The sequence below is a fragment of the Mauremys mutica genome, chromosome 5 (assembly GCF_020497125.1).
Source record: "Mauremys mutica isolate MM-2020 ecotype Southern chromosome 5, ASM2049712v1, whole genome shotgun sequence".
Classification (NCBI taxonomy): Eukaryota; Metazoa; Chordata; order Testudines; family Geoemydidae; genus Mauremys; species Mauremys mutica.
In genome coordinates this window covers 109,735,262-109,748,769 of record NC_059076.1, presented here as the reverse complement: position 1 = coordinate 109,748,769, position 13,508 = coordinate 109,735,262, and the positions used below count along the sequence as shown (strand labels likewise).

General features: G+C 41.0%; 1 protein-coding gene across 3 annotated transcripts in view; it reads right to left on the bottom strand.

Annotated features, from left to right (window-relative positions):
• PPARGC1A (PPARG coactivator 1 alpha) overlaps positions 1 to 13,508 on the bottom strand; it is a 78,669-nt gene that overhangs the window by 16,448 nt on the left and 48,713 nt on the right. For all 3 annotated transcript variants that reach the window (XM_045019418.1, XM_045019419.1, XM_045019420.1), the window contains 4 exons: positions 13,353 to 13,426; positions 3,111 to 4,023; positions 2,476 to 2,580; positions 2,219 to 2,339 (listed from right to left, as the gene is read on the bottom strand). In XM_045019418.1, coding sequence (XP_044875353.1) covers positions 2,219 to 2,339; positions 2,476 to 2,580; positions 3,111 to 4,023; positions 13,353 to 13,426 — 1,213 coding nt within the window. The remainder of the gene's footprint in view (positions 1 to 2,218; positions 2,340 to 2,475; positions 2,581 to 3,110; positions 4,024 to 13,352; positions 13,427 to 13,508) is intronic.

The window sequence follows — 13,508 nt, the reverse complement described above, 5'->3', positions numbered from 1 at the left end:
CTAAAATTCTTCTAACATACAGGAAACGCAGCTGGGGATACCTGGACTTCATTTTCATTTTCACCCCTGCCCACCTCAATGTAACCTTTCACAGCCTCCTCATTTTTACTTGACTAGCTGCTGGCCTATGAGAGAACAAAGGTGTTTGCTGTTTTAAGTTACATACATTTTTCTATGTACTCGGTTGCATGATTCAGTACTTCTGACGGCGGTCTATTTGAGTTTCAGATAAGCCCTGTACCTAACAAAGAAGTTCAGGTGAGAGCTACAGCTACTGAATGTTAGTGCTCTTCTCTGAGTAGCTACAAGCCTGGTATTCTACAAATGAATAACAACAGCTAACTCTTATGGAGACTGATCCAGGGTGAAGTCAATGGGCTTTGGATCAGACCTTCAGAGCACGTTTCATCTATAGATCTCAAAGCGCTTTACAAAAGACATCGACATTTTACAGCTGGGGAACCTGAAGCACAGAAAAGTAAAGTGATTTCCCCATGGTTGCCCAGAAGGGCAGTAGTAGAGCTGGGAATAGAATCCAGGGCCCCTGAGTCCTTGTTCAGTACTCTAGCCACTAGCCCACACTGCTTCCCTTCACTGCAGTTGCTGTGGCCTGATCTCAATGGTTAAGGCCCCCAGCAGTGTAAGGAGAAATGTGTCAGTGCTGCAGTCAGCTGAATGCGTAAGTGTCTGATACAAAGCCACTGAAAACAATGGAAAAACTCCCATTGACTTCAATGGGCTTTGGATTAGGCCCTAGAAGAGTGCTGTGGAAACCTAAAGGAGCCCAAATTGTGCAGATAGAATAGGGCAGAGTAATTGGAGGAGCAGGATATGGAGGAGCAGTAGGAAGAAGGCAGAATGGAAAGAACGGGAGAACGAGTACAAAAGTAGGGGACACTAGGACAGGCCATCAAAAGGAGAGGACAGGGGAGCCAGGCTGAAAGCAGCCCCCACATTTAGTTTTATTAAGACCATCATACAATGACAGCACGGAACCAGAGAAGTCAGACACTGTCCTTCCCTACTGGATCCATCCTACTACCCTACTGCTACAACACTGCTACTGATCCCAGCAACAATGGCCTTTGCCCTTGCCCCATGTGCCCAGGGCACCTAGGCAGGGGCGGCTCCAGGCCCCAGCACGCCAAGCGCGTGCTTGGGGCGGCCCGTGGCGGGGGGCACTCTGCCAGTCGCCGGGAGGGCGGCAGGTGGCTCCGGTGGACCTCCCGCAGACGTGCCTGCGGAGGGTCCGCTGGTCCCACGGCTCCGGTGGAGCATCCGCAGGCACACCTGTGGGAGTCCACCGGAGCCGCGGGACCAGCGGACCCTCCGCAGGCACGTCTTCGGGAGGTCTACCGGAGCCGCGGGACCGGCGACCGCCAGAGTGCCCCCCGTGGCATGCCACCGTGCTTGGGGCGGCAAAATGGCTAGAGCCACCCCTGCACCTAGGATAGAAAAAAAAACCCACTGCATCAGGTATTTTGAAGACTTTGAAAAGATATTTAATTAAATAGCACTTGTTCATTAGAAAAGAGCCAGTTTCAACGGTTGCTATAAAATCTCTTAAAATTAATAACATCATAGACAGAAGAAAGACCGAGCTGGTGTGTTTGTCATTAAGGGCCCAATTTGCCCTCCCCCCACAGAACTATACTTCAGGCCTTCTGGGTACAGTTTTTGAGTACCATGAAGACACAAGTTTTAAGACGTGCACTTATCAATACCAATTATTACTTCTTGTGTAAGAAATCAAAATGCTGGAGTACATACTTGTGTCACATTTTTGGCAATTATTGGTAGATGATGTACTGTATCAGATGCTGCTTCTCTAATAGATTAATATATGTAGATGCATTTTTATGATGAAGAGATGGGACCAATGTTTAATATGCTACTTATTATCTGTGACAAAGCTTTGTCTAGTAAAGCCTGTTTGTTGACTGTGAATAGATTTGAAAGTCACAATTAGTAGTGTCTTTAAAAAATTAATTTGTACAGTCAAAATGAAAATTGAAATGAAAACACATATTAGCCTAAGAGATCAGAATTATTAAGGAATGTGTGCCAAGAGATTTTTGTATGGATTTTGTTTGTTATAAGGAAAAGCGAGAAGGATGCCACAGTTTTAGCTTTAGTAATCTACCCCCAAAAATAATAATAACAATAATAACCACCCCAAAACCTCTTTCAAAATGAAAATTATCTTCACAGTGCTTACAATTGCTTTTTGTCTCTGCCTCTCCCTTTGTTTGGCCCTTTCAGATTCCCGTTTTTCATACTCTTTGCGGTATTCTTCCCTCTTCAGTCTTTCATGCTGATATTCCTCATAGCTGTCATATCTAGGAAACATAACTTCATCATTAAATCAAGTACCTGAATTTGTCAAAGTAAAATGAATAATACAATTTCTGGAGCATCTCATTATCTCAGAAGAACAGAATAAAAAATGAGCCAAATACAAACAAAACATGCTACCTGGGTCTACAACTATACGGTGATCTGGATCGTGATCTTGCATATAAAGGAGAACTTCTGTATGCTCGATGTCTACAGTGGCTGGACTCATAATAGTAACAAGATCTGTAAGAAAGAACACAAAAGGACATTTGTTTCTATCATTTAGTATAAGTCTATTGACACCGTGTTCTTGTGAGCTACATATTATCTGAACCTACAATTTCTTTGACGCAACCAGTGAGATTTTCTAGTGGCGGTTTATGATCTCATAGTTAACTTAGGAGCCTTGGAGTGCAGTGTTTTGTTTTGTGTTTTGAAGTATCCCTTATTCATGCTAACACAGAGCACCAAGTCAGCCAGTGTGAACTTTATCTTATATGGATTGCAACGAGATTGGCACACGGCAGATTTGCAGCTAATGGAAACAGTTAGCTAAGTAAATTTCTCACTGACTGCTCTGTTTATGGTCTGACTGTCTCCACTAGGAGTATTCAACATTGGCAAGTTTAAAGGACAATGGCAACAAGTGTTTTGTGTCACAATCCCATTATCTTCAAGAAAGGCAATAAGAGGAGCTTCTCTAGATTCAGCTGCTTCTGGTTTTATTTTCCTTCATGTCCATTATAAATATATTTGCATTTCTCAGACAGTACCTGGAGGAGGATCTGCTACATGGCGACCTTGATCTTGATCGGGAATATGGAGAACGGGAACAAGACCTGTGTTGAGGAAAGGACATTGATCTAGAGCGTATCCTTTGGGATCTTTGAGAAAATAAGGATTTGGGTGGAGACACTGAATCTCTGCATGGAGAGTTAAAAGAAGAGCAAGAAGGCGATACATCAAACAATGAATAGGCTTCTGTCCCATCCCAAGGGTAGCATAGTTTATCACTTTCATCTTCACTGTCATCAAAGAGGCCATCCATAGCTAGTCCTGAAGTTATAAACATAGGTAGTTTGGAGAATTGTTCATTACTATAATCACTGTCCCTCAGTTCACTGGCCTTATCTGCCTCTTCATCAAAAACAGCTTGGCTGGGGTGACCAAAGTGCTTATTCAGTTCGGCCCGGATATCCTGGTCTTGGAGCTGTTTTCGGCTGCTAGAGTGGGAACCCTGCTTACTTGCCTGTAAAGTCTCTTTCTTGTAATACTGGTCTTGTTCTAAAGAAGAACAAATCTGACACTGCCACCCAGGTGCAGAATCTTTAAATTCTTGTTGTCTGGAGTCCTGAAGTTCCTGGGATATTTTAATGTGTATTTCGGTTTTTGAATTCACAGATTGACAGTAGTCATGGTCACCAAACAGCCGCAAACTAGGCCGTTTTGTCTTTCTCTCCTCATGTCCACTGGACAGTACTGTTGTCTTGCTAAGCTGTGCATACAGCTCAGACTGTTCTGGACTCTTCTTGATTGTGTTATGTCCTTGAGAACTGGAAGACTCACTGTAGCGGGGCTTTTTTGAGGGTGGTACAATAGTCTTGCATGATGACTTCAGCTTGGGTGAAGTCCTGAAAGGATTATCTTGGTTGGCTTTGTGAGGAGGGGTTGTAGGTGGAGTTAGGCCTAAAAAAAAAAAGAGAGAGTTTTAAACAGAGAAAAATGCTTTTCCAGAAAGCACAGATTCTTCTTCTTTGAAAAAGAAATTAAACCAAGATTCCCTTCCCATGGCCTGAAAAAAAACAACTTGCTTTCTTTAAGTACCTCTGTAACCATAAATTGACTTTACTAGGATGTTATGCACCAGCAACAGTATTTAGAGTTTTGGACAGAAATGCTAACAACATCAGCACACTAGCAAATATTAGCATATTGCCCCAAGGTCTTCAATATTATTTTTGTCACTTTTTTTACAAGTACATCTACTACTCACTTTAATGTTCTGTGTATGTGTGTGTGCGCGCGCTGTGTGTGTGTGTATCTGTATACAGAGAGAGATAGAGTCCTGCAGTAGCTTCAACTGTATTTATTACATAAGATGTATACTGAGAAAGTTACTTTTAGCTTTCACACAGTTTGTTTTTTCCCCCAAACCAAAGAAGTCTGTCCTGAGGCCAAAGAAATTAACAGATGAAAACCTGGATGAAAGCAAATCTGGAAAAATGAAATGAATGCTACCAAAGTAACTTCTGTAATGCACAGTGCACTAATGCAAGGAACTACAGCAACTATACAACTTGACTGCAATGATTCCTTGTCTCCACAGTTCATTAACTTAGTAAACCATTGCTAATGTATGTATAATACATTCTTGTAAGCATAACTAATACATTTTGCCTAAAATGTGGTTCTGCAGCAAAAACCTAAGTGAACTGTACCAATAAATATTGCAGCCGCAATGAGCCATTCTATTTAGAACTAAATATTCGTGGAGTGTCATGAGGTGGAGAGACTGAAACTTACCTGAGTTTATCAACTGAACACATATGTAAATAAAGACTAGATAAATGTCATGTCAATAACTACCAGGTTTTTCCACAGCACAATGATAATTTATTAAGTTACATTTTTAGACAGAGATGAAAATTTAAACATAACTGTAATCCTTAAAAAGCAGGGAGCCAAACCTACATTCTACAGCTAATTTTACAATATTTCTGTGCAGAGAAAGTGTATTGCTCTCGAAGTTTCTTTCAGACATCATACAAGGAGACATTCACACTGCATAAAAGGACAACTTTGTTCACAAATCTAGAACAATAGTAAATCGCGGCTCTTGTTCAAGAAAATGTTACTATTCAGGAAAGCACTTCAGCACATGCTTAACTTAGCATGCATTTACATCTCATTGTTTCCCTGTGACTTAAACATATGCTACAGATAAGCATGTGCTGAAGTGCTTTCCTGTATCAGAGCCAGAGATAGGAAAATATCGTAGAGAGAGACAGAAAAAATATACTAGATTACCTAGTCCATCTCTTACACCAACTTTCTAATGCTGTCCAGCCCAGTTTTAAAATACTCAAGCAATGGGCCTTCCATCACTTCCCTAGGGAGAATGGACAGGGAATGTGAATACAGTTTGGGAAAATGCCTATTTCAAATATGGGCAGAGTTTCCTCTTGTTTTGTATTTTTAACCATACAATGGAGCTCAGCAGATCAATAGAAATGGAACATGTTTTATAGCAGTTTGCAGCAAAGAAGGAAAAGCCTCCATCAACGCATAGTGCTCTCTAAGGGACATAAATGGAGACTGGGAGTCCCACTGCATTAGCGGCAATGAATCTGCTCCAGAAAAAAAAACAAAACAGATAGGAACAGCAAGACATGAATACCTGATGCAAAAGAAAAGCCTGATTTTGCCTGAACATTTGAAAATAATGTTTATGAACTTTTCATGTGTACTAAGGCCTTCCTCTAATGGCATCAAGGGCAATGAGTCCTAATACACAAACACTGGTCCTCAAGTTAAAGCTGCCTCAGCAAACTGCTTACGTTTTAAATTCATGATTGGTACAACTATCCCCTTCAGTTCACATCTTCCATTTTCTCCTCCTCTTTGCCTACCCACTAACAAACTAGCCAAATGGCCAATTACATGTGCATGCTGAATATTCCAGATGGGCTACTGTCAGTTGGGTAAATTGGAGAGAACAATTCCCTTTGACATTCTACACCATCATTTCTGGATTAAAAATAATGACTCAAAATCAACAAATAATTAATGAGTAAATTCCATTACTTTTGTCAAATAAAATTCACAAGGAGCATTTTGATTTGTAAAATTAGATACCCCATGAGTGACCCCAGGGTTAATTACTAAATTTTTATATTTATTTAAAAAAACCAATGCCAAATGGCCCCTTCAGGAAGAATGACCTGGGAGAATATTTATCCCCATCACTAGTTGCTGCTTTTCTATAAACACAAGCATTTCACCGTCAGCATTTGAAATATTTACTTACTTTTTATTTTTTACCAAAACAAAATAAAATCATCTCTGCATTCTTCCTTTGTTAAACTGGCCCTGTGTGAGCACTGGCTTTACGCACAGCGTAACTGCTTTCAGGAGTAGTGATGCTGAGCCAACCACAAAGGAGACCAAGGCTCGGTGTAGAGAAGAACCGGTGCTGAGCCTAGCTACTGGAGTTTCTTTCACCTGCAAAACCATGCTGGAACTGTCCTGAGGAATGGTTTCCTCATGGCATTTTGGCACCTGTCCTTCTGCTCTTGGACAGAAGCAGAAATGCACAAGTGAGCAGAAATGAAAAATAAATTGTTCAAAAAGTTCGATGGACATTTGAAACCTGAATAAAAGGTTAGTGTTTTAGTTTGCAGCAAAGCTTGGAGTTGGCTTTTGTTTTGTCTGTGTCACTGCTGAATTCTACACCTCCAAGCCCCTCCCCATGCTCAGCATCCAAACAGCTAAACTTTGAGAAAATTAATTCTGTACTTATTCACCATCACTGTCACCTTTGCTCATCTTTACACAGTAATCTTAATTTCACACCATGATCCTAAATCAATAGTGCTAAAATATTCTCTGACCTTTGGATTATTTCATGCATGCTGATTTCTTTGCGAATGTGTACATTTGAGTGTTGACAGTACAAGGTATATTCCGGGCTCTCTCTTGAACTTAGCAGGTTTTGACAGATTTATGTAAGGACAGATGGCCATTACAGGCTGAAGGCTGACAAGAGGCAGTTCAGAGCATTGTTAACACACTTGCACAAACTCTCAGCAGTGCAGCACTGTGCAGAATGTAATTCAGACTATAGCTTTTTTATTGCTGCCTATTTTCTTTTGTCAAAAGAGCCTGCTGTGCACAGCAACAAATGGCTGCCATTACCCAGAATGTAATGGGTGTCAGACAAATCACGTAACACAAACAATCAAGAGTATGTAGGTCATATTTCAACAGAGCACAACCTTAGCAATATTTATGATTACTGCATTGAAATGTGCTCTATAATAAACAAGTACCTCTACATCACTCACACTTATGTACTTCTGCACAGCAAATCTGTTAGAAGTGGTACATACGCTACAATCATCCCCTTTAAACAGTCTTTTTTTTTTTTTTTTAAGTAAAAGGCAAGTATTTTTTTCATGACATGCTATAAAACCATTTTCTTTGTAGGGACTTTTCTTTAATTGAATGGCTTTGGAAAATGGTAACTTTGTACTTTGCCTCGCTTCATCTATATACTATGAACTCACTCAATGATCTCTGCTTTAAAATAGTGTATATGCCAAATGAGCACCACTTCTTATATCTGTGCAACAACAGACTTTCATATGTATGCCAGCTCCGCCAGCTCAGCTCAGTGACCTGTTTTATAGAAAAGTCTGTGAGGACAGGCAGAAGTTTTCATATCACCTAGATGCATTCCATGAGCTGCGGTAAAGAAAACTTAGTAACTCATTTAGCTCAGCTAGGTTTATCAGAATAAATTAGGGGAATACATTTACAGTAAATGTCACATCTTGACTTTTTAAGACTCATTTACAATGCTGTTTCATATAGGCAGCAAAATCTAATGTTACTGTTAGCATTTAAATGTTTGATGATGCTTCTGCTTGTTGGTATATTTTTGGAGCCTTCACATCCTTCAGGAAATGCATCTTGATGAACCTTTGTACAAGCGCACTGAGGTTCTGAGGGTTATTAAAAATGGATTCCTTTATATCTTATGAGTTTGAAAATGGGATTATCAAGAGAAACATTATTTAAGGCCACTTAAAGCACTGAATGCAAGATAATAGCCTGATTCAGTAAAGTAATCGGTAGAGCTTTTGTACAGCACAAGACTGCAGAAGCCAGGAAAATATAATAAAATTAAATAGCCATCATATAATAAAAAACTACATGCTTGTTGAGCAGTCAGTTTAATCTTGTTGTCACTACCGCAAAGGATAAATATAGACCCTGAAAATATCTAATAATTTACTAGATTTTATTCCCTCTGGACTAATATCTCTTTTTCTCTGTCTCAAGTACCAGAAATCATTTTGAGGCCAAAGAAGTTTTTGCCTGGTAGAATTGAAGTATTTGTTCTGGCAACCAAGCGGCTGCTCAGGTCTAGCGATGGGCGAATACTGGGGTTTGCAAAAATGCATGTGAATTCCAAATCACTATTCAATCTCTGTTTACACACTTTTTTGTCAGATTTTCTGAGTGACCAAATTTTGTCTGCATGAAAATTTGTGGGGGGAGTTTTTACTCACATAAATACAGGGATTTGTGTGTAAAGGAGTGTCATCATTCTGCAAGTGTTCACTGAGCCACCCTTTGATATACCTTATACAGTGGCTTTGTACTTTTGGGACAGAGCGTGTTAGGAGGCAGGGAGAGTATGTGGGGCCAAGAAAGCCATTGATTTTCAAAAAACCATAAGCAGCAGTGGCCAGATGCTGAGGCATGGGGATCAGCACCTGGGAATGACTGCCCTCTGCAATCACTTCTACACACAGCACAGCATACCCCAAGCATACCCCAACAGTCACTTGATCCCCACATCTGGGGAGGAATTCCTCAACCCATGATAATGTCAGAGGTAATTGAGGATAGGGGAGAAAGCACCAGAGCTTGTCAGGAAGGACCAGACCACAGGCCCTTTGACCAGTGAGCAGCATAAAGCAGAGATGTGGCTTACCACTGGGTGTTGCTTTTGCTTGGTAGGAATGAGTCATGGATAGGAGAGAGCAAGAGCTTACAGTGGTTGAGTGGCTCCTGGAGACAGACAGAGGTAAGAACCAGCAACAGCCAATAAGGAGGGAACAGAACCTGCTTACACGGGGCTTTTGGCAGCTAGAGGGCTACAAGTGCAACTGCTTGACAAGCAAGAGGAGGACAATCACCACTGAAGTCCTGCAGCGCCAGGCTTATTTCCGGCCTATCTGAATGATACGGCGGAAGCAGGGACTGCTTAGCATGATGTCTTATGCTCCACTCCTGTTTGAGAACTAGCGAGAGGGGCTCTGCTGCTCCTTGCTGCTGCTGCTGCTGCTGGGGAGGTGGCACCTGCCGCTGGTTCTGCTGCCAGTCAGGAGGACTGTGCTGATTATGGGGCTGTTGAGCTCGACACTGTTGCTCCTTCTGATGACAATCAGCAACAAGATTCTCCATGTGCTGCTACAGCTGGGGCTACTGCTACTCCTGCTTCTAGCCAAGCAGGATTCTCCTTCTGCTCCTAGGATTGCTAGAGGGGATGCTGCTAGTACACCCGCATGATCCTACTCCAGTTAAATGACTCCTGGTATATTTATACCCCGTTGCTGGCTGACTGTACAGCTTTCTCCAGACTCCATAAGCAGCTCTGAATCAACAACTCAGTTTAGCCTTAGCATGAGCTGGTTTAACTTCCTGGAGTTATATGCAGTTTGTAGGCAATATTGGAATTATAAAATGGAAATTATTTTTTCAGTTTTAGAACGGGAAAAAAAGTACATGTATGTATAATATGCAGCCCCTTCTAAAGAAAATTTCATTTGGGTAAGAGAACAGTTTTTAATTCAATTTTACGTATGTGTGATGAACACTGATGGCTGGAGTGGGGAATACTTTAACTTATTTATTTATTTATTTATTTATTTTTCTAATGTACAGTTAATTCATTGGTGCGGGAAACGAAGCTGCTTTCAACAGAGAGATCAAGGCAGCTGCTATTTATACTAACATACTTTGTGCTTCGATAGTGCAAGCAACACCACTAATGGTCTTTTCAGTTCAGCAGTGAGATCAAGGCAACTACCATTTAAATTATAATAGATGGTGCTAGTGCTGTATAAGCTGACTGAGCAATGTAGTCATCTGGGTAGAATTTGGATTTGCGAGGGTCTTTCTTTATACTACTGTTAAGTATTATTAATCATTACTGCTACTGTTATTTTTATTATTGATTAGGCCCTGACCCTGCAAAGACCGCCCACTTAGATTGTTATCTCTTTTTTGTGTTTTATGTGCTTGTACAGTACCTAGCACAGCAGGGCTGGGGTTTCCAGGCGCTACCACAATACATACAATAAATAATAATACACTGAAAAATGGGTCACTTCCACTCACCTGTCTGCACATAGAGTATGTACAAAAAGGCACAGATTAATACAATGAAACACAAAAAAAAGCAAATGTTTGGAAGCAAGAGAGAAATAGCTACGATGTGGCACATGGCAGGAGTGCTGCTAGGTAGTCTTCTATGCTGTCTGTAAACCAAGTGTCAACTCCCAAGGCCAGTATTCCTCCTCTCTTTTTTGACCCCCTCTCCAGCCCACTTATTAAGTGACTGAAGTGACATGGTCTCCCGAAAAACAGCAGGGTATATCCATGTTATAATGCTCTTGTTCTCATAGCTCAAGCAATGGTGGCACTTACCCATCAGCACATACAGTATTTTTACCTGCTGGTGCAACACGTGATTGGATTGCATGAATATAGACTTTACATTTTTCTGCTACACACAGAGGAGAATCAATGGAATGAACCTTGTAATACCAGAGCATTTCCAACTGTCATGACTTGTGGCACCATTACAAACCCTCAAGTCATATTGACTTCTTATTTCTGGCCAGTCTGCCGATGTGAAGTGCAGGCTGCTGATTTTCTGGGCTGGAATGGATGACAGCTTGCTCTTTGTACTGCCATTTCAACGATTATCATGTAGAACTTCATCATGTCACCACCTCCTCCTTCAGATGGTGGCAGGAGAATCCAAGCCTTAACATAATGCTGCTGCTGTGCCTCACAAAAGGTTGGTCTTGTCCTGATGTGCTTTGCAGTGACGATGAAGCTGGTTCCACTGCGCCTGAGCCATTCTGATGCTCACTGGTTTCCATGAGTACACACTGTAGATTATTCTGGTTTTGCAAAAACATCTGATCTGATTTTATAAAGATGAAGTCCATTGGGAGGAAGGAAGGTGTCTTTTACATCATATAGCATCTTTGTTCAATGTCTGGGTTCAATGGCAAAGGACTCCCACACACGATTGTGCTATTATGAGGATTACCAAGTGCTACATCCTGTGCTGTCTGGGTGCTATACTGCAGAAGTCAGATACCAGCAGGACACTATGGGGAACTGTTCCTCCCTACCCACTAGTACCACCTGCCCTGGGATGCTCCACTGAAAGAACCTTATGTTCCTTCTCTTCCCAAGAGATCAAATGTCACCATTCTAGAGATAAGGTGGTTGAGGTAATATCTTTTATCAGACCATTGTCTTGAAAACTTGTCTCTCTCACCAACAGAGGTTGGTCCAATAAAAGATATTACTTCACCCACCTTATGTCTCTAATATCCTGAGACAAACACGGCTACAGCAAGCCTGCATACCATTTTAGTTTGACATTATAATTAATTAATTATTATTATTATTATTTATTTGTATTGCATTAGCACCAAAGAGTCCCAGTTATGGCCCACGACCCCACTGTACTAGATGCTATATAACACAGAACCGAAAGATGGTCTCCTGCCCAAAAGATCTTTTTTTCCTCACTTGAATAAGGAGAAACTCAGGCTGCAGACTATCAGGATGCCGCATTTATGTTTAAATGCTGAATTAATGAAGCAGCTTCTGAAGAAGTGGAAGGATGATTTTGTGTGCATGAAATCAATAGTCCAAAATGCCGTTACAAACTTAAAGCCAGACCCTCAACTTGTATAAATCAGCCTTTGACTTCACTGGAGCTATGCTGATTTACACCAGCTGTAGATCTGACCTTCATAGAACACTGCTACAGTTTACATTTTTCTGCTACACACAGAGGAGAATCAATGGAATGAACCTGGTAATACCAGAGCATTTCCAACTGTCATGACTTGTGGCACCATTACAAACCCTCAAGTCATATTGACTTCTTGTTTCTGGCCAGTCTGCCGATGTGAAGTGCAGGCTGCTGATTTTCTGGGCTGGAATGGATGACAGCTTGCTCTTTGTACTGCCATTTCAACAATTATCATGTAGAACTTCATCATGTCACCACCTCCTCCTTCAGATGGTGGCAGGAGAATCCAAGCCTTAACATAATGCTGCTGCTGTGCCTCACAAAAGTTTAAGTTTAAGTAATTTATATCTCAGAGTCCGCTCTTGTACATGTTCATGAATGAAACACATCTCTACCACACTGTCCTTTAGTATTGTTCTGTGCAGAGAGGCAATAGTCTCTCTCTAAACAATGCTGGTGCAACTACACCCATGATCTTGTGCTCAGTTCTGGGCACCTCATTCCCATGATAATACAGGCAAACTGGAGGGCATTCAGAGGAAAGCAACAGAAAAATCTGAGATCTGGAGGAACTGACTTTTGTGGGCAAAAGCAAATGAGTTAAACATGTATAGCCTGGTGAAATGTCAATTAAAGGAGAACAAGATAAAAGTCTACAAATACCTGAAGGATGAAAACACCAGAGAGCAAGGAGAGGAATGATTGAGATCGCTCAAAGGAGGTATCAAGAGGGTTAATGGGATGAAATTAAGAAAAGAAAAGATTAAGATGAATATCAGAAAAACATTCTCCCAAGGAAAAAGGAAGAAACTCTGTCATTTGTGGCATTTAAATCTAGAACTGACCAAAATGTTCAATGAGGAACAGCCTTACATTAGCATCATACTGACTCAATAACACAACTTTTCCATCTGCAACCTCTGTAGTCTGTGCTATCGGATCTGTTTGAAAAACAATGCTCAGCACCACACAAATCTCTGAGGGAATGGGGAAACATTCCAGATACATGCTTTCATTCACATTTTTCCAGAAACTGTGCTCTGCTTGTAGGTTTGAAGTCAGTTTTAAACATACCCCATGTGAGGCAACTCGGTAAAAAGTCAATGCTAAACCATTAAAATTAATCCCTTGAGGACCTCCTTAACATCCCACTATACATTTCTTACCAAATAAAAAAAAGTCAGGCTTACAGACAAAAATGTTTATATTCCACATCTCTCACCTGCAGTTCCAGAGAGTTCCACACTTAAGGTTTGTTCAATAGTCTTGTTCTCAAATGGGGAACCCTTGGGATCACTGGAAGACAGGGCACATTTATAAAAACAAGCTGAAATGGAGTTGCTGTAGCCAAAATGTATTAAAGCCCCCTCCCTTTTGT